This window comes from Gorilla gorilla, chromosome 23, assembly GCF_029281585.2.
Source record: "Gorilla gorilla gorilla isolate KB3781 chromosome 23, NHGRI_mGorGor1-v2.1_pri, whole genome shotgun sequence".
In the NCBI taxonomy this organism is placed as follows: Eukaryota; Metazoa; Chordata; class Mammalia; order Primates; family Hominidae; genus Gorilla; species Gorilla gorilla.
Window position 1 is genome coordinate 18,416,734 of NC_086018.1, and position 20,713 is coordinate 18,437,446.

The 20,713-nt window shown below is 48.3% G+C and overlaps 1 protein-coding gene across 1 annotated transcript in view; it reads left to right on the forward strand.

The window, feature by feature from the left end:
• Positions 1-19,666, forward strand: part of SNAP29 (synaptosome associated protein 29) — a 32,246-nt gene extending 12,580 nt beyond the window's left edge. Inside the window, exons 3-5 of the mRNA XM_004063069.5 lie at positions 9,523-9,608; positions 11,948-12,046; positions 16,177-19,666. Of these exons, the coding sequence (XP_004063117.2) occupies positions 9,523-9,608; positions 11,948-12,046; positions 16,177-16,334 (343 nt within the window). The 3' untranslated portion in view covers positions 16,335-19,666. The remainder of the gene's footprint in view (positions 1-9,522; positions 9,609-11,947; positions 12,047-16,176) is intronic.
• Positions 19,667-20,713: the final 1,047 nt, after the last annotated feature.

A 20,713-nucleotide genomic window follows, 5' to 3' on the forward strand; every position in this document is an offset into this window, starting at 1 on the left:
GGGGAGACTGAGGTGGAAGGATTGCTTTAGCCCAGGTGTTAGAGACTAGAGTTAAGGTATGATGGTGCCACTGCGCTATAGCATCAGGGACAGAGTCTCCCTGTCTCTAAAGAAAAAAAAAAAAAAAAGATTTAAAGCTAAATAATTAAAATCAAAAAAATAAAGTTAGAAGTTGCTTTCCTCAGGTTTTGGCTCGAAATATAAAATCATACATGAGACTGGGGGCCAGGCACGGTGGCTCACGCCTATAATCCTAGCACTTTGGGAGGCCGAGGCGGGTGGATCACCAAGTCAGGAAATCAAGACCATCCTGGCTAACACGGTGAAACCCCGTCTCTATTAAAAATACAAAAAATTAGCCGGGTGTGATGGTGGGCGCCCGTAGTCCCAGCTACTCGGGAGGCTGAGGCAGGAGAATGGTGTGAACCCGGGAGGTGGAGCTTGCAGTGAGCTGAGATCGCGCCACTGCACTCCAGCCTGGGCAACAGAGCAAGACTCCGTCTCAAAAAAAAAAATTCATGAGATTTTGGTAGACTTCAGTGTTACATGTTCAAGGATAAAGGAATGGAGTTTCTGCTGAAGTAGATTACTATTGTTTGTATTTCAGATCACTGTGTCTGTTTTTATTACAAAAACAACATGGCCATATTACAGACAATCTATACTTTACCTACCACAACACAAAAACAGAAAATTTCATTTTCCCCTTATTCAGTATTTTCATAGTTGTAACCATAGTATTCTTTTGGTTTGATAGCCTTTTTCTTCCATTTAACCCAGAAAAACTGCTTTATATTATGTGATAACTCAGGTTCCATAACCATCTCTCTCTCTCTCTTTTATTTATTTATTTTTTATTTTATTTATTTATTTTTCTTGAGATGGAGTTTCACCCTTGTTGCCCAGGCTGGAGTGCAAAGGCGCTATCTCAGCTCACTGCAACCTCTGCCTTCCAGGTTAAAGCGATTCTCCTGCTTAGCCTCCCAAATAGCTGGGATCACAGGTGCCCACACCATGCCTGGCTAATTCTTTTTTTTGAGACGGAGTCTCACTCTGTCACCAAGGCTGGAGTGCAGTGGTGCGATCTCGGCTCACTGCAAGCTCCGCCTCCCGGGCTCATGCCGTTCTCCTGCCTCAGCCTCCCGAGTAGCTGGGACTACAGGCGCCCGCCACCATGCCTGGCTAATTTTTTGTATTTTTAGTAGAGACGGGGTTTCACAGTGTTAGCCAGGATGGTCTTGATCTCCTGACTTCGTGATCCGTCCGCCTCCGCCTCCCAAAGTGCTGGGATTACAGGTGTGAGCCACCACACCCGGCCTAATTTTTGTATTTTTAGTAGAGATGGGGTTTCACCATGTTGGCCAGTCTGGTCTCAAACTCCTGACCTCAGGTGATCCACCTGCCTCAGCCTCCTAGAGTGCCGAGCCACCACGCCAGGCTTTTTTTTTTTTTTTTTTTTTTGAGAGACAGAGTCTCACTCTGTTGCCCAGGCTGGAGTGCAGTGGCACCATCTCAGCTCACTGAAACCTCTGTCTCCCAGGTTCAAGCAGTTCTCTTGCCTCAGCCTCCTGAGTAGCTGGGATTACAGGCATGTGTCACCATGCCTGGTTAATTTTTGTATTTTTAGGAGAGATGGGGTTTCTCCATGTTGGCTAGGATAGTCTCGAACTCTTGATCTCAGATGATCCGCCCGCCTCAGCCTTCCAAAGTGCTAGGATTATGGGCGTGAGCCACCACACCTGGCCTCTCTCTTTGTTTTAATTCTGTAATGTGGAGCTTTTCTTTTTCATTTTATTTATTTATTTTTTAAGAGATGAGGTCTTGCTGTGTTGGCCAGGTTGGTCTTGAACTCCTGGCCTCAAGCAGTCCTCCCACCTCGGCCTCCCAAAGTGCTAGGATTACAGGCATGAGCCACCACACCTAACTGCAGAGCCATTTTTTTTAATGCATCACTAAGGTACAGTAAAATGCGTGCATCTTAAGTGGAGAGCCAGTGACTGTGAACCTGTGTACACTAGTGTGGCCACCACCCAGATCAAGATGTAGGGTGTGGCAGGGAGGAAATTAGATAACTACTTCAAACTCAGAGTGGGGCTGGGGAGAAACCAGTGTAGGTAACAAAGCTGGTGGTGATGGCAGAAAGAACAGGCAGGCAAAGCCATCAAGAGTTATGGAGAGGTTCAGGCATGGTGGCTCATGCCTGTAATCCCAGCAATTTGGGAGACTGAGGCAGGAGGATCACTTGATCCCAGCCTAAGCAACATGACAAAACCCCGTCTCTACAGAAAAACACAAAAATGAAGTTGGGCATGGTGGTTCAGGCCTATAATCCCAGCACTTTGGGAGGCCGAGGCGGGTGCATCATTTGAGGTCAGGAGTGTGAGACCAGGCCGGCCAACATGGTGAAACCCAGTGTCTCCTAAAAATACAAAAATCAGCCAGGCATGGTGGTGCCTACCTGTAGCCCCAGCTACTTGGGAGGCTGAGGAGGAGAATCCCTTAAGCCTGGGAGGCAGAGGTTGTAGTGAGCGGAGATTGCACCACTGCACCTCAGCCTGGGTAACAGTGAGACTCTGTCTCAAAAAAAAAAAAAAAAAAAAAAGGCCGGGCATGGTGAGTCACGCCTGTAATCCCAGCACTTTGGGAGGCCAAGGCCAGCGGAGCACAAGGTCAGGAGATTGAGACCATCCTGGCTAACACGGTGAAACCCCATCTCTACTAAAAATACAAAATATTAGCCGGGTGTGGTGGCGGGCGCCTGTGGTCCCAGCTACTCGGGAGGCTGAGGCAGGAGAATGGCGTGAACCCAGGAGGCGGAGCTTACAGTGAGCTGAGATCGCGCCACTGCACTCCAGCCTGGGCGACAGAGCAAGACTCTGTCACACACACACACGAAAATTAGCCGGACATGGTGGTACGTGCTCGTGGTCCCAGCTACTGAGGCGGCTGAGGTGGACCCGACCTTTTGGCTTAGGTGGGAGGATCACCTGAACCCAGGGAGGTTGAGCCTGCAATGAGCTATGATTGTACCAGTCTACTCCAGCCTGGGTGACAGGGTGAGACCCTGTCTCAAAAAAAAAAAAAAAAATACTGCAGGAAGGACCTGCAGAGTTGGCCCTGGGAACCTGCAGGCCTCAGTGAGTGCCCTGGGGAGGCACTAGCTAAGGTTATGAGGGTTGGTTGGTTTTTTTGGTTCAGCCATAATCACCATTCTGGGTTCTCCAGCTCAACCCTAATTTTAAACATCTGCCATTTCCCTCCAGTTCTAGTCGTTGCTTGTTTTTTGTTGTTTTTTTTTTCAATATACATATCAGAAAGATGTTTTATATCCTAATCTTTGGCCACATTTAATTGCCATAGGAGAAGGTAGGATGTTCATTTGTTTTGGTCTAAGACATCCTCCATGTACAAACTCAGGAGCAGAGTGAGCCCTTGGAGGAGTGGGAAGCTGGCAAGTTCGTGACTAGCACCCTTTCACACCCTTCCACATCCTACATACCTCTTCACAAAGGCTGCTTCTGGGGCTCTTGGAGGCCCCTGCATCCCTGAACGTAGCTATGAAAGCCATGGAAGTCCTGTGGCTCCAGGGGCAGTTTTCTTTTTTTGGAGCATCATGAAAACTCAGGGGCTTCCCAGTAAAGGCTTCCATCAGTGAGGCAGCCATAGTTATTTCAGTGAGGTGGGCTTTGTCTCTTGGGAAGTCCTGTTTGTCCTTGCTGACAGCTTTCCAAGCTGCTTGTTCTCATTTCCACTTAAAGCTGATGCGTTCCCGTCAAGGTCCCCAAAGTCATGTACCCTGCCTGGCCTGCCCCTAGATTAGCCCCAATCAGTTGTAGCATTCTTGCCATCTCTTAGTAAATTCAAGAAAGCAAAACTTTCACCCACACTCTGCAGTTCTGTGGGAGCAGAAGCTGCAGGAATGCAGTCTGTCTGTTGGAAGATATGGGGGAGGCAGACAGTCCACAGGGATGCAGTGGGGACCCAGAGGAGAGGGAGGTTGGCCCTGGGAACAGAGGAAGGCTGCACAAAGGACCTGACTTTTTACAGAAGGTGAAGGTTTTGAGGGAACCCACCAATTGAAGGAGGGGTTGGTGCAGGCACATGGCAGTAAAAGCACAGGGGAAGCCAGGATGAAGGAAGTTGTTGGCCATTTCAAGGGCCCAGCAGGGCCAGACACAGTGGCTCATGCCTGTTATCCTAACATTTTATAAGGCCAAGGCGGGACAATCACTTGGGGCCAGGAGTTGAAGATCAGCCTGGGCAACATAGCAAGATTCTGTCTCTACAAACATAAAAAATTTTTAAAGCTGGGCATGGTGATACAGGCCTGTAGTCATATCTACATGGACGACCAAAAAAAAAAAAAATAGGGGGGAGCTGGGTGCAGTGGCTCACGCCTGTAATCCCAGCACTTTTGGGAGGCTAAGGTGGGCAGATCACGAGGTCAGGAGATCGAGACCATCCTAGCTAACACGGTGAAACCCCGTCTCTACTAAAAATACAAAAAATTAGCCGGGGGTGATGGCGGGCACCTGTAGTCCCAGCTGCTTGGGAGGCTGAGGCAGGAGAATGGCATGTACCCGGGAGGTGGAGGTTGCAGTGAGCCAAGATCAAGCCGCTGCAGTCCAGCCTGGGCGACGGAGACTCCATCTCAAAAAAAAAAAAAAATGCAATAAATTGTGAGTAAAATTTTTGTGATCCTGTCAAAACCTTTAATCCATAAATGCAGGAATACTGTCACTTAAAAACTTTGCCTTTTTTTTTTTTTTTTTTTAAGACAAGGTCTCGCTCTGTCGCCCAGGCTGGAGTGCAGTGGTGCAATCTCTGCTCACTGTATCCTCCACCTCCCAGGATCCAGCAACCCTCCCACCTCTGCCTCCCAGGTAGCTGGGACTACATGCGTCGGCCACCATGCACTGCTAATTTTCGTATTTTTTGTAGAAACAAGGTCTCACTATGTCTCCCAGGCTGATCTCAACCACCTGGGCTCAACTGATCCTCCCGCCTCAGCCTCCCAAAGTGCTGGGATTGCAGGCATGAGCCACCGTGCCTGGCCCACTTAAAAGCTTTTTTTTTTTTTTTTTTGAGATGGAATCTTGCTCTGTCACCCAGGCTGGAGTGCAGTGGCGTGATGTCGGCTCACTGCAAGCTCCGTCTCCCAGGTTCACGCCATTCTCCTGCCTCAGCTTCCCAGGTAGCTGGGACTACAGGCGCCCGCCACCACGCCCGGCTAAATTTTTTTTGTATTTTTAGTAGAGATGGGGTTTCACCATGTTAGCCAGGATGGTCTCGATCTCCTGACCTAGTGATCTGCCCGCCTCGGCCTCAAAAGCTTTTAAAATAAGTTTCTCCTATCAAACTTCTGTTCAGTCATGCATTTCCTGCGTACATCATTATCACACAAACCCTTCGGCCTTCTCTGAAGTTTTGTCTCTTGGGAAGCCCTGTTCTTGCTGACAGCTTTCCAAGCTGCTTGTTCTCATTTTCACTTACAGCTCATGCGTTCCTGTCACAGATGCACCCTTAATTTGAAATTCTCTAACTTATTTAAGACTTGGTCTCTGACCAGGAACCACCCTCTCTTAAACCTCTACTGTCTTATCACTTTTCTCAGTCTCCCTAGAAATTGGCTTTCTTGGCTGAGCGTGGTGGCTCACGCCTGTAATCCCAGCACTTTGGAGGTTAAGGTGGGCGGATCACAAAGTCAGGTGTTCAAGACCAGCCTAGCCAACATGATGAAACCCTGTCTCTACTAAAAATACAAAAATCAGGCCTGGCGCAGTGGCTCACGCCTGTAATCCCAGCACTTTGGGAGGCCAAGGAGGGTGGATCACCTGAGGTCAGGAGTTCGAGACCAGCCTCACCAACATGGAGAAACCCTGTCTCTACTAAAAATACAAAATGAGCCAAGCAAGGTGGCACACACCTGTAATCTCAGCTACTTGGGAGGCTGAGGCAGGAGAATCGCTTGAACCGGGGAGGCAGAGGTTGCAGTAAGCCGAGATCGCACCATTGTACGCCAGCCTGGGCAACAAGAGCAGAACTCCATCTAAAAAAAAAAATTAGCCAGGCGTAGTGGCGCTCACCTATAATCCCAGCTACTCAGGAGGAGGCTGAAGCAGGAGAATCTCTTGAACCAGGGAGGTGGAGGTTGCAGTGAGCCGAGGTCATGCCACTGTACTCCAGCCTGGGAGACAGAGCTAGACTCCGTCTCAAAAAAAGAAAAAGAAAAAAATTGGCTTTCTTTGTGGGGGAGCCATTTTTCACAAAGAAACCATTGTTTTCCTCATTTATGTATTACCAGTATATATGTGATGGCACATAGAAAGAATAAAGCCAGCGTTGAGATGTGCAGGCTGAGAGGTGGCCAGGCAGACTCAGAAGCCAAGTGTCTCCTCCTACTCCCAGCATGGCAATGCACTGCCCACAGTGGTGCTTAGAGGAGCCAGTTCTGTGTTCTAGACTTTCAGTCACAGCTTCCGTGGGGTGAAATCCTGGAGTGTTAAATCCTTCCATTCATGAGGCTCTGCTGCATTCTACCCATAGCTGGAGCCCTGGGCCTGCAAAATCCTTAGCTTGCGGGAGTCTGGACTTGCTCTTACAAGTTGGGAGTCATTAAAGACTTTAACTGAAGAGGTGCTTGCTCGTATTGCTTTAGAAAGATGCCCAGCACCCATGGGGAGTAAGGATTGGAAGGGAGGGGATTGAATTGAGAGGCATTGCCATAATCCTTGTTAAAGGTAAAGAAAAGCAAGGCAGGCCGGGCACGGTGGCTCAAGCCTGTAATCCCAGCACTTTGGGAGGCCGAGGCGGGCGGATCATGAGGTCAGGAGATCGAGACCATCCTGGCTAACACAGTGAAACCCTGTCTCTACTAAAAATACAAAAAATTAGCCGGGCGTGGTGGTGCGTGCCTGTAGTCCCAGCTACTTGGGAGGCTGAGGCAGGAGAATGGCGTGAACCCGGGAGGCAGAGCTTGCAGTGTGTGGAGATCACGCCACTGCACTCCAGCCTGGGTGACAGAGCGAGACTATGTCTCAAAAAAAAAAGAAAGGCAAGGCAGAAGGAGAGGCTGGGTTTCTGGGCTACTTAGGGGGTGGGAGATCAAGAGGGCGTTTGTTTTGCCTGGATTACTGGGAGTAGCGCTGTGCAGGGGGAGGGCAAAAATTGCGAGTAACCCTGATTCCCAGATTGGCTGGCGAAGTGGTCAGGCTGCTGTTGAGATAGAGGAGAGCAGGCTGTTGGGGAGGCACAGCTCCCAGCTGGAGGCACCTGCCACGCCTTAGGGGGCTCAGCAGGATGTCAGGGGGATCAGCAGGGCATCAGGCATAGTCTAAATGACTTTGAGTTGCAAGAGCTATCCCTGTCTACAGCCAGAGTCAGCAAACTAGGCCACGGAGCAAAATCAAAGATATTTTATAGGGACTTACGTGATGAGAAAAAAACATATTTTCACAACTTTTTAGTGACAAAATTTAAAATATAAAAACAGTGGCCGGGTGCGGTGGCTCACGCCTGTAATCCCAGCACTTTGGGAGGCCAAGGTGGGCGGATCACGAGGTCAGGAGATCGAGACCATTCCGGCTAACACGGTGAAACCCCGTCTCCACTAAAAATACAAAAAATTAGCCGGGCGTGGTGGTGGGCGCCTGTAGTTCCAGCTACTCAGGAGGGTGAGACAGGAGAATGGTGTGAACCTGGTCAGCAGAGGTTGCAGTGAGCCGAGATCGTGCCACTGCGCTCCAGCCTGGGCAACAGAGCGAGACTCCATCTCAAAAAAAAAAGAAAAAAAGTAATAGGCTGGACACAGTGGCTCATGCCTGCATGGCTGTAATCCTGGCACTTTTGGAGGCTGAGGCAGGGGGATCACTTGAGTAGGCACCTGTAATCCCAGCTACTCAGGAGGCTGAGGCAGAAGAATAGCTTGAACCCGGAAGGTGGAGGTTGCAGTAAATTGAGATCACGCCACTGCACTCCAGCCTGGGCAACAGAGCCAGACTCTGTCTCAAAAAGAAAAAACAATTTAAAAATTGGCCAAGCATGGTGGCTTATGCCTGTAATCCCAGAACTTTGGGAGGCTAAGGCGGGCGGATCACCTGAGGTCAGGAGTTCATGACCAGCCTGCCCAACATGGTGAAACTCTGTCTCTACTAAAAATACAAAAAATAGCCAGGTGTGGTGGTGGGGGCCTGTAATCCCAGCTACTCAGGAGCCTGAGGCAGGAGAATCACTTGAACCCGGGAGGCAGAGGCTGCAGTGAGCCAAGATTGCGCCACTGCACTCCAGCCTAGGTGACAGAGCGAGACTCTGTCTGAAAAAATTAAAAAAAAAAAAAAAAAAAAAAAGCCAGGCAGGGTGGTGAGTGCCTGTGGTCTCAGCTACCCAGGAGGCTGAGGTGGGAGGATCACGAGCCTCGGAGTTAGACACTTCAGTGTTTGCGCCACTATACTCCAAACTTGGTGACAGAGAGAGACCCTATCTCAAACAACAACAACAACAAAAACAGTAATAGTTGAGTACAGTATTCTGGTAATATAAGCGCACTAATGAGAGGAATGAAACTCTTGAGGTTCTAAGTTTGTCATCTGAGGTGCACATGGTCATCTGTAAGGCCATTCTTTGCTCATGGTCATATAAAAACAGGTGAAATTTTGTTTTGTGTATTTTACCATAATAAAAATAACTTGGGGCCAGGCACAGTGGCTCATGCCTATAATCCCAACACTTCGGGAGGCCGAGGTGGTTGGATCACTTGAGATCAGGAGTTCGAGACCAGCCTGGCCAACATGGTGAAACCCCATCTCTACTGAAAATACAGAAATTAGCTGGGGATGGTGGCACCTGCCTATAACTGTAATATCCCAGCTACTCGGGAGACTAAGGCGGGAGAATCACTTGAACCCGAGAGGCAGAGGTTGCAGTGAGCCAAGATCACGCCACTGCACTCCAGCCTGGGTGACAAAGCAAGACTCCATCTCAAAAAAAAAAAAAAAAGAATGGGGAAACAGTACAAAAACAGGAGGTGAGCCAGATGTGATCAGCAGGTCATTGTTTGCTGACTGTAGTCTAAAGTACCCATTTGGTTGTTCCATGTGCTTTTCATCTGCCTGGTCCTAGGAATCCAGGTTCCCCTGAGAGAGGGCCACCTAACTCGATGCTACACTGCTTTTTTTTTCTTTTTTTTCAGTAAAGACAAGGTCTTATTATGTTTCCCAGATCTCACACTTGTGGGCTCAGGCAATTCTCCCACCTCCGTTTCCCAAAATGCTGGGATTGCAGGCATGAGTCACCACACCTGGCTTAGCTGCCACACTTCTGAGGCAGGGGTCTTCATAAGCTTACTGCTTGGCCAACTGTGCTCCTGGGAGAAGCTGTTGAAATCCCTACTTTGGTCAGAAGGAGTTTGGCACAGAGGAGGCATTTGATTTTTAGCACACAGGCATTGTGTGAAAAGACTGATAACATTGTCATAGGGGTTTTTCCTTTTTAAACGTTTTCTTTTTTGTGAACTTTTATCCAAAGATTGAAAGAAGCTATAAGTACAAGTAAAGAACAGGAAGCAAAGTACCAGGCCAGCCACCCAAACCTTAGAAAGCTGGATGATACAGGTAAGTGGATACCTGTGTGCACAGCCACATTTGAATTCTGGGGGGAGACCTCTAGGTTTGGCGTTGGTCCTTGGGGGGCAGTGGCAACCTCTCTGGGGAGGTGGGCAGGGGCCCCAGCTGCTGGCATCACCCATGCTAGCCGAAGGGCCTTAGGGACCCAGCATGCTCTTGCGGAGCTGGGGGTGTGCATTATGGTGGGGCTCCTCCTTCTCTCCCTCCCTCCCTCCATGGAGACGAGAACAAGGAAGTGAGGGCCTGCATTCCATTGAAAATGAGCCTGCCCGGCCGGCCTGATGCAGTAACACACGCCTGTAATCCCAGCACTTTGGGAGGCCAAGCTGGGTGAATCACCTGAGGTCAGGAGTTTGTGACCAGCCTTAGTAATAACGTGGTGAAACCCTGTCTCTACTAAATACAAAAAAATTAGCCAAATGTAGTGGCACATGCCTCTAATCCAAGCTACTTGGGAGGCTCGGACAGGAGAATCACTTGTACCTGGGAGGCGGAGGTTGCAGTGAGCTGAGATCACACCACTGCACTATATAGCCTGGGCAACAAGAGTGAAATTCTGTCTCAAAAAAGAAAATGAGCGTGCCCATCATTGGTTCCTGCCTGTGTCATTCTCAATTGTTCCAGCAGTAAAAAGCCAACTGCAGATAAACCCCTTGGTAAATAGAATACTGGCCCCCCAAAGCTGTCCACGTCATAATCCCCAGACCCCGTGAGTGTGTTAGGTTATATGGCAAAGGTGGAATTACAGTTGCAGATGGAGTTACAATTGCTAATCAGCAAGATGGGGAGATTATCCTGGGTTGTCCAGTTGGGTCCAGTGTCATCACAAAGGTCCCTTTTAAGTGGAAAGAGAAGCAGGAGAGAGAGCAGCAGAGTCAGAGATCTGAAGATGCTGCTGGCCTTGAAGATAGAGAAAGGGGCCCACCTGCCAAGGTACACAGGTGAACTGTAGAAACTGCAAAAGGTGAGGAATTAGATTCTTCCCAAGAGCTCCAGAAGGAGTGCAACCCTGAGGACACCCCGACTCAGCCCAGTGAGACCCATGTTGGACTTCTGACCTCCAGAACCGTAAGACAAGTTTGTGGTCATTTGTCACAGCATCAGTGAGGGACTAATACAGCCTCCAGCCCAAGCAGGAGGAGCAGCAGCCACATGGACAAGGTGTGCAAGACAGTGTTGATCGAATCATTCCACTTCTATCAAGTGATAGGCCCAGAAACATCCCTTATCTGGAAAGGAATTTAGGGCTCCTGGGGCCTCTTCCATAGGCCCCCACAATAGCCAGGTACATTGAAATTGGTGCTAGAAACCAAAGGCTTACTGTGCTGCCTTCAAGAAAACGATACACCATGGAAGCTCTGGAACCCACCATGGTTGTGGTTGATGCAGCTGAGGAGAGCCCATATGGAGGAAGAGCGGGGAGCAGGAGAGACTAACATCATCAGCACAGTTCATTCTGGAAAGGCAAGTGGAGGAAGTGAGTGTAAATTGAAAGGCAAGGGCTGGGAAAACCGGCCTCATCACACCCTGGAGAAGGGGCACAGGACACTGCACCCAAGACACAATTTTAAGGAATTAAAGAGAGTTTTCATTTGTGCAGTATATATTAACTTAAAAGACTGAAGAAAAAATCGACACAGTTTGCAGAATGGTTTCAGTTGGTTGGTGCTGGAGGAAATGTGCTAAGTCTAGAAAGTGAAGTTTCCCTGAAAGAGATAAACCGGGATGACAGGGCTTTTCTGTGTGCGTTTAGAAACTGAAGTTCATTCAAGCCAAGAAAGATAATTTTAAAAAAGAAGAAACTAAAAGTTCAAGGAAGATTTCTTGTGGCAAATGTGCATTATTTAACATTTCTTTTTTTTTTTTTTTGCGCATTTGTTTCAAGTGCAAAGATAGTGTAGAAATAAATTTCAGAAAGAAACAAAATTACCCATAATTCCATTTATGTAACGTAACAATTTGTATTTTTATACTTTGTCCACAGACTGTGTAGTTTTGCATTATTGCAGTTCCACTTCTGTATTGTCACTTGTGTGACTCTGTCTTTCCTGAGCTTGTGCACCAGGAGTTAGGTGACCCTTAGTTTGAGGGTGTTTGATCTCCCAAGTACTGAGGGAAAGTGAGAACCCTCTCCTACCCCATGGAAGCGTCTCTTCTTCTGGCCCATGAGCCTGCGCTGTGCTCCTCCCTCATCCCTCTGGATAGCCTCAGAACCAACCCCTTCATTCCTTCCACCCATTTTCCAGATGAAATTGTTTTGGGTGTGTGAAGCAGCATTTGAAGGAATGTCAATTAACCGCTCTCCTGGTGTTTCCTTCTAAACTTAGATCCTGTCCCCAGAGGGGCTGGTTCTGCCGTGAGTACTGATGCTTACCCAAAGAACCCACACCTTCGAGCCTATCACCAGAAGATCGACAGCAACCTAGGTAAGACTGAGCGCCACACTAGCTTCTGTAAGCCACTGTCCTTCAGGCAGCTCACGCCAAGCATAGCCCCTGCATGAGCATCCTCCAGCTTCAGTTCCCTCACCACACATCACATCCCACGCCAAGCTGGGTCCATCTTGCCACCTCACTGTCTCTGGAATCTCTCCACTTCTCGCCATTTCCTACTTCTAGCCCAGCCGAGCCCTCCCCACCTCTCACTTTCATGAACAGCACCAGGGACCCAGGAGTCCCTGAGAGGCCATAAAGTGTAGCCTGGACGTGACCGCTCACTTCATCCTTCCCACCTGGCCACTCAGAGCCCTGTTTTCCTCCTTGTGAAATGGGCTACCTCTGAGAACAGTGGAAAGATTACCTGAGCCAGAAAGTGCCTGGGATGGTAAGAGTTGGTGCTCGTGTTGCAATTGGCACTTTGGCCACACAGCCTCCAGCATGATGTTTCAAAACAGAAGGGTGTGCAGGGGGCCGGGCGCAATGGCTCACGCCTGCAGTCCCAGCACTTTGGGAGGCCAAGGCGGGTGGATCACCTGAGGTCAGGAGTTCAAGACCAGCCTGACCAACATGGTGAAACCCTGTCTCTACTAAAAATACAAAAATTAGCCAGGCGTGGTGGCAGGCGCCTGTAATCCCAGCTATCGGGTGGCTGAGGCAGGAGGATCACTTGAACCCAGGAGGCAGAGGTTGCAGTGAGCCAAGATCGCACCATTGCACTCCAACCTGGGCAACAAGAGCGAAACTCCACCTAAAAAAAAAAAAAAAGAAGAAGTGAGGGGTATATTCTTCCAGAACTCTCTCATGGAACCCCACACACTCACAGTGCAGTCCAGGCTCTCTTTGGCTGCCCTAGTCCCTTCTGCCCTCATCACCTGCAGGCTCGTGTGGGATTTCTGATGTGAGTTCTTTCTGCCTCGTGGCCGCTATCTGCCTGGATGGGCTCCCCCGACTCTCTGCAGGCTGGCTCCTTCTCTTTCTGTCAGTCTTGCATTAGTGTGGCCTCCTCTCCCTGTCTCTCAGGACCCTTGTGTTTCCAGGGGGCTGCCCTGGCCGTTTGTGATTGTGTATCTGCTGGTTTGCCTGCTGTCTTCCCAATCAGACTGTAGATTCCAGGACAGCATGGGAGTGTTTCCATTTTGTCACTACTTTGTATCTGGGGCCCAACAGGCAAGCACTTAGTGATTATTTTTTGTTTTGTTTTGTTTTGTTTTGTTTTGAGACAGAGTTTTGCTTTTGTTGCCCAGGCTGCAGTGCAATGGCGCAATCTCAGCTCATTGCAACCGCCACCTCCTGGGTTCAAGCGATTCTCCTGCCTCAGCCTCCCGAGTAGCTGGAATTACAGACATGCACCACCATGCTCAGCTAATTTTGTATTTTTAGTAAAGATGAGGTTTCTCCTTGTTGGTCAGGCTGGTCTCGAACTCCCGACCTCAGGTGACCCGCCTGCCTCGGCCTCCCAAAGTGCTGGGATTATAGGCGTGAGCCACTGCGCCCTAGCCAGTGATTATTTTTTGAATGGAAAAGTCAGTTACTTGAAATTCAAGTAGGTGTTGGCCTGTGGGCAGTTCTGTGAGTTTATTCTAAGTAGTGTCTCAGACTTGCTGCCTCCTCCTACCGCTATTCCCTGAACAGAAATCTCCCCCGTGGTGACCTGGGTCACCCTGTCAGTCTCCCAGCCCCTGTTAGGAGTTGGTAAAGTGTAGGGGACAAATAATAAAATCCTACCCTGCTGTAAAGGTATCTAGTGGAAGGCAAAACTGAAACCCATGAAGATGCACATGGAGTGTCTGTGCACGGGTTTGCTCCTGCTTGCTGTCTGGGAAGCCCCAGACAGCTGCCACCTCCTTCTATGCCCTGGACTCTGTCCTCCAGAGCCAAAGACTTCTCTGAGGCAGAAGGTGTGTCTGCCCAGATCTAACCACTCCAGAGAAGCCCAGAGAGGCGTGAAAGCCCTTTGTCCTTCACTACGAGAAAGGGAGTGGTTAGGGCTAGTGGTATGGTTGGTGCCTGCTGGCAGAAGTGGGAGAAGGGACTTTGAGGAAGGATACTGCATTCAGAGGCAGGAAGAAGTGCTGAGTACTGCCCGCCACTAGGAGGTGCTGAGGGTGCACAGTTGGCACTGTGGACGGGCAGCTGGGCAGGTCCCGGAAGGACGCAGTCTAGAGTAGGAGATGGGCCTGGGCAGAAGGGCGAGTGGCTAGTTCAGAGCTCAGCCCTCTGGCCCTGCTGACACAGGCCAGGCCAGTCCACTCTGGTGGGGCAGGGAGTGTTGCCTTTGTTCGCACTCTTCCCGTCTTAACACTATCTCCCTGCTATTTCAGGATCTCAGGCAAGCTCTCTGGACTCCAGCGCCCTGGCCTGGTGGTTTTACATTATCACACATTTTATCTCAGCCTCTCTGTTTGCTTATGCTTTGCTGCCCTGGCTGCCAGTGAGCTTCCTCCTGAGGCCTGAGGCAACCACAGGCTCTGCTGGCCATGGAGCACGAGGCCATGAATTTTAGTAAGCTTAAGAAGCAAAGAGCTGAAGACTTATCTTTTTTTTTTTTTTTTTAATTTTAATTATACTGTTTTTCTCTTTCTTTTCTTTTCTTTTTTAGAGATGGAGTCTCGCTTTGTTGCCCAGGCTAGTCTCCAACTCCTGGGCTCAAGTGATCCTCCCACCTCAGCCTCCCAGAGTGCTGGGATTACAAGCATGAGCCACTGTGCCTGACCTGAAGGAAATCTTTTTATTTTTATATTTTTTAATTTCTTTCTGAGAGTTTTACTCTGTCGCCCAGGCTGGAGTGCAGTGGTGCAATCTCAGCTCACTGCAGCCTCTGCCTGCTGGGTTCAAGCGATTCTCATGCCTCAGCCTCCCGAGTAGCTGGGATTACAAGGTGTGCACCACCATGCCCAGCTAATTTTTGTATTTTTAGTAGAGACGGGGTTTCACCATGTTAGCCAGGATGGTCTCGATCTCCTGACCTCAAGTGATCCACCCACCTCGGCCTCCCAAAGTGCTGGGATTACAGGCATGAGCCACCACACTCAGCCTTTTTATTTTATTTTTTGAGACGGAGTCTTGCTCTGTCGCCCAGCTTGGAGTACAGTGCATTGATCTCAGCTTACTGCAACCTCCTCCTTTCAGGTTCAAGTGATTCTCTTGCCTCAGCCTCCCGAGTAGCAGGGAATACAGGCATGCACCACCACATCTGGCTAATTTTTATATTTTTTAGTAGAGATGGGGTTTCACCATGTTGGCCAAGCTGGCCTCAAACTCCTGACCTCATACGATCCACCCGCCTCAGCCTCTCAAAGTGCTGGGATTACAGGCATGAGCCATTGTGCCCGGCCAAGACTACCTTTTTAAAAAAACTGATTTTGGCTGGGCGCGGTGGCTCACGCCTGTAATCCTAGCACTTTGGGAGGCCAAGACGGGCGGATCACAAGGTATGGAGTTCGAGACCAGCCTGGCCAATATGGTGAAACCCTATCTCTACTAAAAATACAAAAAAAATTAGTCGGGTGTGGTTGCGTGTGCCTGTAGTCCCAGCTACTCGGGAGGCTGAGGCAGAAGAATTGCTTGAACCCGGGAGGCGGAGGTTGCAGTGAGCCGAGATCATGGCACTGCAGTCCAGCCTGGACGAAAAAGCAAAATGCTGTCTCAAAAAAAAAAAAACAAAAAACAAAAACAAAAAACAAAAAACTGATTTTGCTTAGATTTGTGGTACCAGTGCTAAGCCTTTGTGTATCCTGATCCTTTTTCTCTTAGTGTTTTATATTTAATCTTGCAAGTAAGAAGGCTTACAAAGCACCACCTCTTCTCTCTCCTCTCTGGCTCTTTCCTGGCTGCTGTTCCTAGTAAAAAGGCAGAAAGCAGCCCTGGGCATATCTCCCTACCCCCAGCGTGCACAAACACACACACACATACACACACACACAGAGTCACAAACCTGGGAAAAGGCTTTACTCTTCACCCTGACAGAATCAGTTAAGTCAAGACTCATCTCTGCAGTGGGTGCAGCCCCCCCAGGCAACACAGATCCCTGTCTCTCCCCCTTACCCACACCATCAAGAAGCATTTGCAGGTGCCGTGACTGTTTGCTCATGCCTGCGTGTCATTTCCTCCTCCTGCAGATGAGCTGTCCATGGGACTGGGCCGTCTGAAGGACATAGCCCTGGGGATGCAGACAGAAATTGAGGAGCAAGATGACATTCTTGACCGGCTGACAACCAAAGTGGACAAGTTAGATGTCAACATAAAAAGCACAGAAAGAAAAGTTCGACAACTCTGAAGACAGACAGATTTCCACTCTATTGTGATGAAAAGATTTGAAAGATCTTTTTTTGAACTTCCAAGAAATTTCATTTACTATTTTAGTATGTAAATTAATGTGTGTTTGCAAATGTTATAATAGAGTAGGTCTTAAGACATTTTTGCTGTTATAAGGAAGTGTTTGTCCCACATTTTCCTAGGGTTAACACCTCACCAAGTTCTTCCAGCAAAATGCTTATTAGAGTTTTTGTCTGAGCACAGTAGCCTGGCCCTGCATATCTTGGGCGTTTGATTACCATGCTGGAATAAGAAGAGTTGCATTTCTCATTTTAATGAGCATATGGAAAGATGGGGACAGAATTTCAGTCTTGCAGCCATGAGCCTCTATTTCTCATTCCTAAGCCTTACCATGAGTCAGAGTGTTAAGGGGGCCTGTGAGCCAGTCGTTTGGTGGAGGAGGGTCCTTCCCACACCTTTGTTTAGGAGTCAAAACACACACACACACACACCACGTTATCTGCGATTCTTTCATCCTCCCGGAAAGGATCAGTGTTAGAATGGGAAATAGAGTGTGCCATCTTGCTCTTTTGTTGGCAGATGTCCCCGCTTCCCTCCAGCCCCCCATCCTTGGCATGTATATTAGTAGGAGGGCTTCACACCAGGACTGCTCACTGCGACTCCTGGAAATGTGTGGGGAATTGGGTGAGCCCCTCTTCCCCACGTGCTCTCATCTGTAACTCTCCATCTGTGATTTGCAACAGGTCTTCCACTGGCTCGAGGCTGCGAGGCTGACCGACAGGGGCGCCCAATAGAGTTTGTGGGAATGGAGTATCGCACAGATGCGGCTGCACAATGGTCTTCCTCCACCCCTCTGGGAATCACCATTAGGCAGGCCTCAGTAGGGCAAAATGTTTATTTGGTACCGGGGGTCTCCTGACCTGTCTAGCATTCCCACCCACTCTTCTGCACTTCTTGCAAGGTAACTTGAATCATCACTTATTTCTCTGCCACCTGGTTTTAGGACTGGCACTCTATAAATGACGCTGACTTTGTATAGAAGGATTTAGCTAAGGGGGCAAAAAGCCCAGATACCATTTTAACTGGCCCAGCTCATTTTCTCCTTTCATTTTACAAAAGAAATCATGCAGAAGCATCAATTAAAACTGATTTATTTATGTTGGTACATCCAACAAAATAGTTGGAGCCACAAGGCCCTTGTCTTTTTAAAAAAACAAAATATTTTGAAGATGGTGAAAGTGACTGATTTTAATGAGATAGGTCACTTAAAATAACAGTGCCTTTGACCTTAAAACATGGCACTGGCCCATGTGACCTTTGCCATTTCCCAGTACTTCCCTTTACAGTCTGCAGCCTATAAACAGTGGTGTCTCAAAGCAAAGGAAACCTCCACAAGTGCTGCAACAGTGCATTAGTTTTTATGTAGCAATTTATTTATAAAAATTCCCATCCTATAATGCATGACCTTCCTAAAAATATCCACAGCCACCATAGGCAAGGTGAGCTTTCTGTGCTACCCACTGGTTAGATTCTAGCCACCTCAGGGATTCTGATCCATGTCATTAACGACCATCCCAGGGTGTGAGGGCCTGATTAAAGCTTATCGAACTAGACATTTGTTTATTAGATGAGCTCAGCATTATTATTTTCTCAATAACTGGTAGAAGGGAAATTTTAAACATAACACTCAACCCAAACAAAACTACTTCGTGAGGCTTTCAGCAAAAAGGCTGCTTAAAAGCATGAACCCGGGATGCAGAGCAGCTTTTGTGCACAGTTCCACTTACTGTAATTGTTTCCGGTTCTTTCCTCTAACACCTTCCATGTATGTCAACTTTTTATCACCGTCAGGCATAGACTCGTGGAGATTAGTCATTATACCTCAGACCTAAGCTAATTATTTAAAATAAATACATGTAAAGGCCACTGCCACATTCTCAGCAGACTTCCACTTGCCTAATGAGATTAGTGATTCAACTGACTTGAAGCACAGTAACATCTTATTTTATGCACCTTCCCTGTCTTTTGCTGGACTGATGAAGCCAGTCACCCGCCCTTCTCTGTTTTTTGGTTTTTTTTTTTTTCTTAACCCCAGGTATATGGAAGGGGAGTTGCCTTCACTTTTCTGGAAATTTGTCTTCGTCTGACATATTAGAGGGCCTCGTTTTGTCCTGTTCTTGTTCAGACCCTCTCATTCTACGTCCTATGCTGAGGGGACTGTCCTTAAGCTACAGGACAGCGAGCTGGTCCTTTCTGCCACTTCTTCCCCACTCCCATGCCCAGGAAGGCCTAGTTGCTGATGCTACTTTATAAATGAGTTGCTTGCATTTTCACAGAGAATGAAGGAAGACGTAACATGGCTCCAGAAACTTTTCACATGATGATTGGGATCGACAAAAAAATGCTACCCTCTAGACTAGACACATTTCATGGAGACAAGCAAAAAGGTGCCAGGGCTGGGCTGACTGTGGGATGGGATTTGGTACTGCAGACGGATTTTGATTTCCACAGTTGAGCTGGAAACAAACTGTGCCTTCAAAAAATGACTTTTCTAACTTAAGGTTGGTTATATGTTAAGTGTGCTACTAACTTAAAAAATAGTGGCTGGGCGTGGTGGCTCATGCCTGTAATCCCAGCGCTTTGGGAGGCCAAGGCGGGGGGATCACGAGGTCAGGAGATCGAGACCATCCTGGCTAACACGGTGAAACCCCATCTCTACTAAAAACACACAAAAAATTAGCTGGGCGTGGTGGCGGGCGCCTGTAGTCCCAGCTACTCGGGAGGCTGAGGCAGGAGAATGGCGTGAACCTGGGAGGCAGAGCTTGCAGTGAGCCAAGATAGCGCCATTGCACTCCAGCCTGGGCAACAGAGTGAGACTCCGTCTAAAAAAAAAAAAAAAAAAGTGCACTCTCTGGCCGGGCACGGTGGCTCACGCCTGTAATCTCAGCACTTTGGAAGGCCGAGGCAGGCGGATCACGAGGTCAGAAGATCGAGACCATCCTGGCTAACACAGTGAAACCCCATCTCTACTAAAAATATAAAAAATTAGTCGGGCATGGTGGCGGGCGCCTGTAGTCCCAGCTACTCGGGAGACTGAGGCAGAAGAATGGCGTGAACTCAGGAGGCGGAGCTTGCAGTGAGCCAAGGCGACAGAGCAAGACTCTGTCTCAAAAAATAAAAAATAGTGCACTGTCCTTCGAGAAAGTTTTCTAACATCTAGTAATTTGTAACTTAGAAGTGGAGTTGCCTTGTGATGTCTTTTTTGCATTCTGTAGGAAATGAAACGTGAATTTAACTCGGGTTGCAAGAAATAAAAATGTCAGTGCATTTAAATTTCTCTTTAACCTCTTTTTGTGAATATGTAATTTTAAGTGTACACTATACCAATTTAGTAATAATCTTATACTTTGCCCATATGGGCCTTTTCTTCAGATTTTTTTTTTTTTTTTTTTTTTTTTGAGATAGAGTCTCACTCTGTCACCCAGCCTGGAGTGCAGTGGCACAATCTCGGCTCACTGCAACCTCCGCCTCCCAGGTTCAAGCAATTCTCCTGCCTCAGCGTGTCGAGTAGCTGGAGTTACAGGTGTGCACCACCATGCCCGGCTAATTTTTTAATTTTTTTAATACAGACAGGGTTTCACTGTGCTGGCCAGGCTGGTCTCCAACTCCTGACCTTGTGATCTGCCCGCCTCAGCCTCCCAAAGTGCTGGGATTACAGGTGACCTGTAGAATTTTAAAGTTACAAATGTTGTTCAGCATCTTTAGCTCTGAAGAATGCGGTGTCAGTACAAAATGATGAGCTAGAGCCGGGGCATGGTGGCTCATGCCAATAATCCCAGTGCTTTGGGAGGCTGAGGCCAGGAGTTTGAGATCAGTCTGGACAACGTAGCGAGACCCCATCTCTAGAAAAAATTTTAAAAAATAGCTGGGCCTCTAGTCCCAGCTACTTTGGAGGCTAAGGTGGGAGAATTGCTTGAGCTCAGGAATTCGAGGCTGCAGTGAGTTATGATCATGCCACTGCACTCTGGCCTGGGCAACAGAGGGAGACCCTGTCTCTAAAAAATAATAAACAAAATGATGAGCTAAGTTCGAGACCAGCCTGGCCAACACAGTGAAACGCTGTCTCTATTAAAAATACAAAAATTAGCCAGGCATGGTGGCATGTGCCTATAGTCCCAGCTACTCAGGAGACTGAGGCACGAGAATCACCTGAACCCAGAAGGCAGAGGTTGCAGTGAGCCGAGACCACACCACTGCACTCCAGCCTGGGCGACAGAGCGAAATTCCATATTAAAAAAAATTGATGAGCTAGTCATTAAAAGTGCTCATTATGGCTGGGCATGGTGACTCGCCTGTAATCCCAGCACTTTGGGAGGCCGA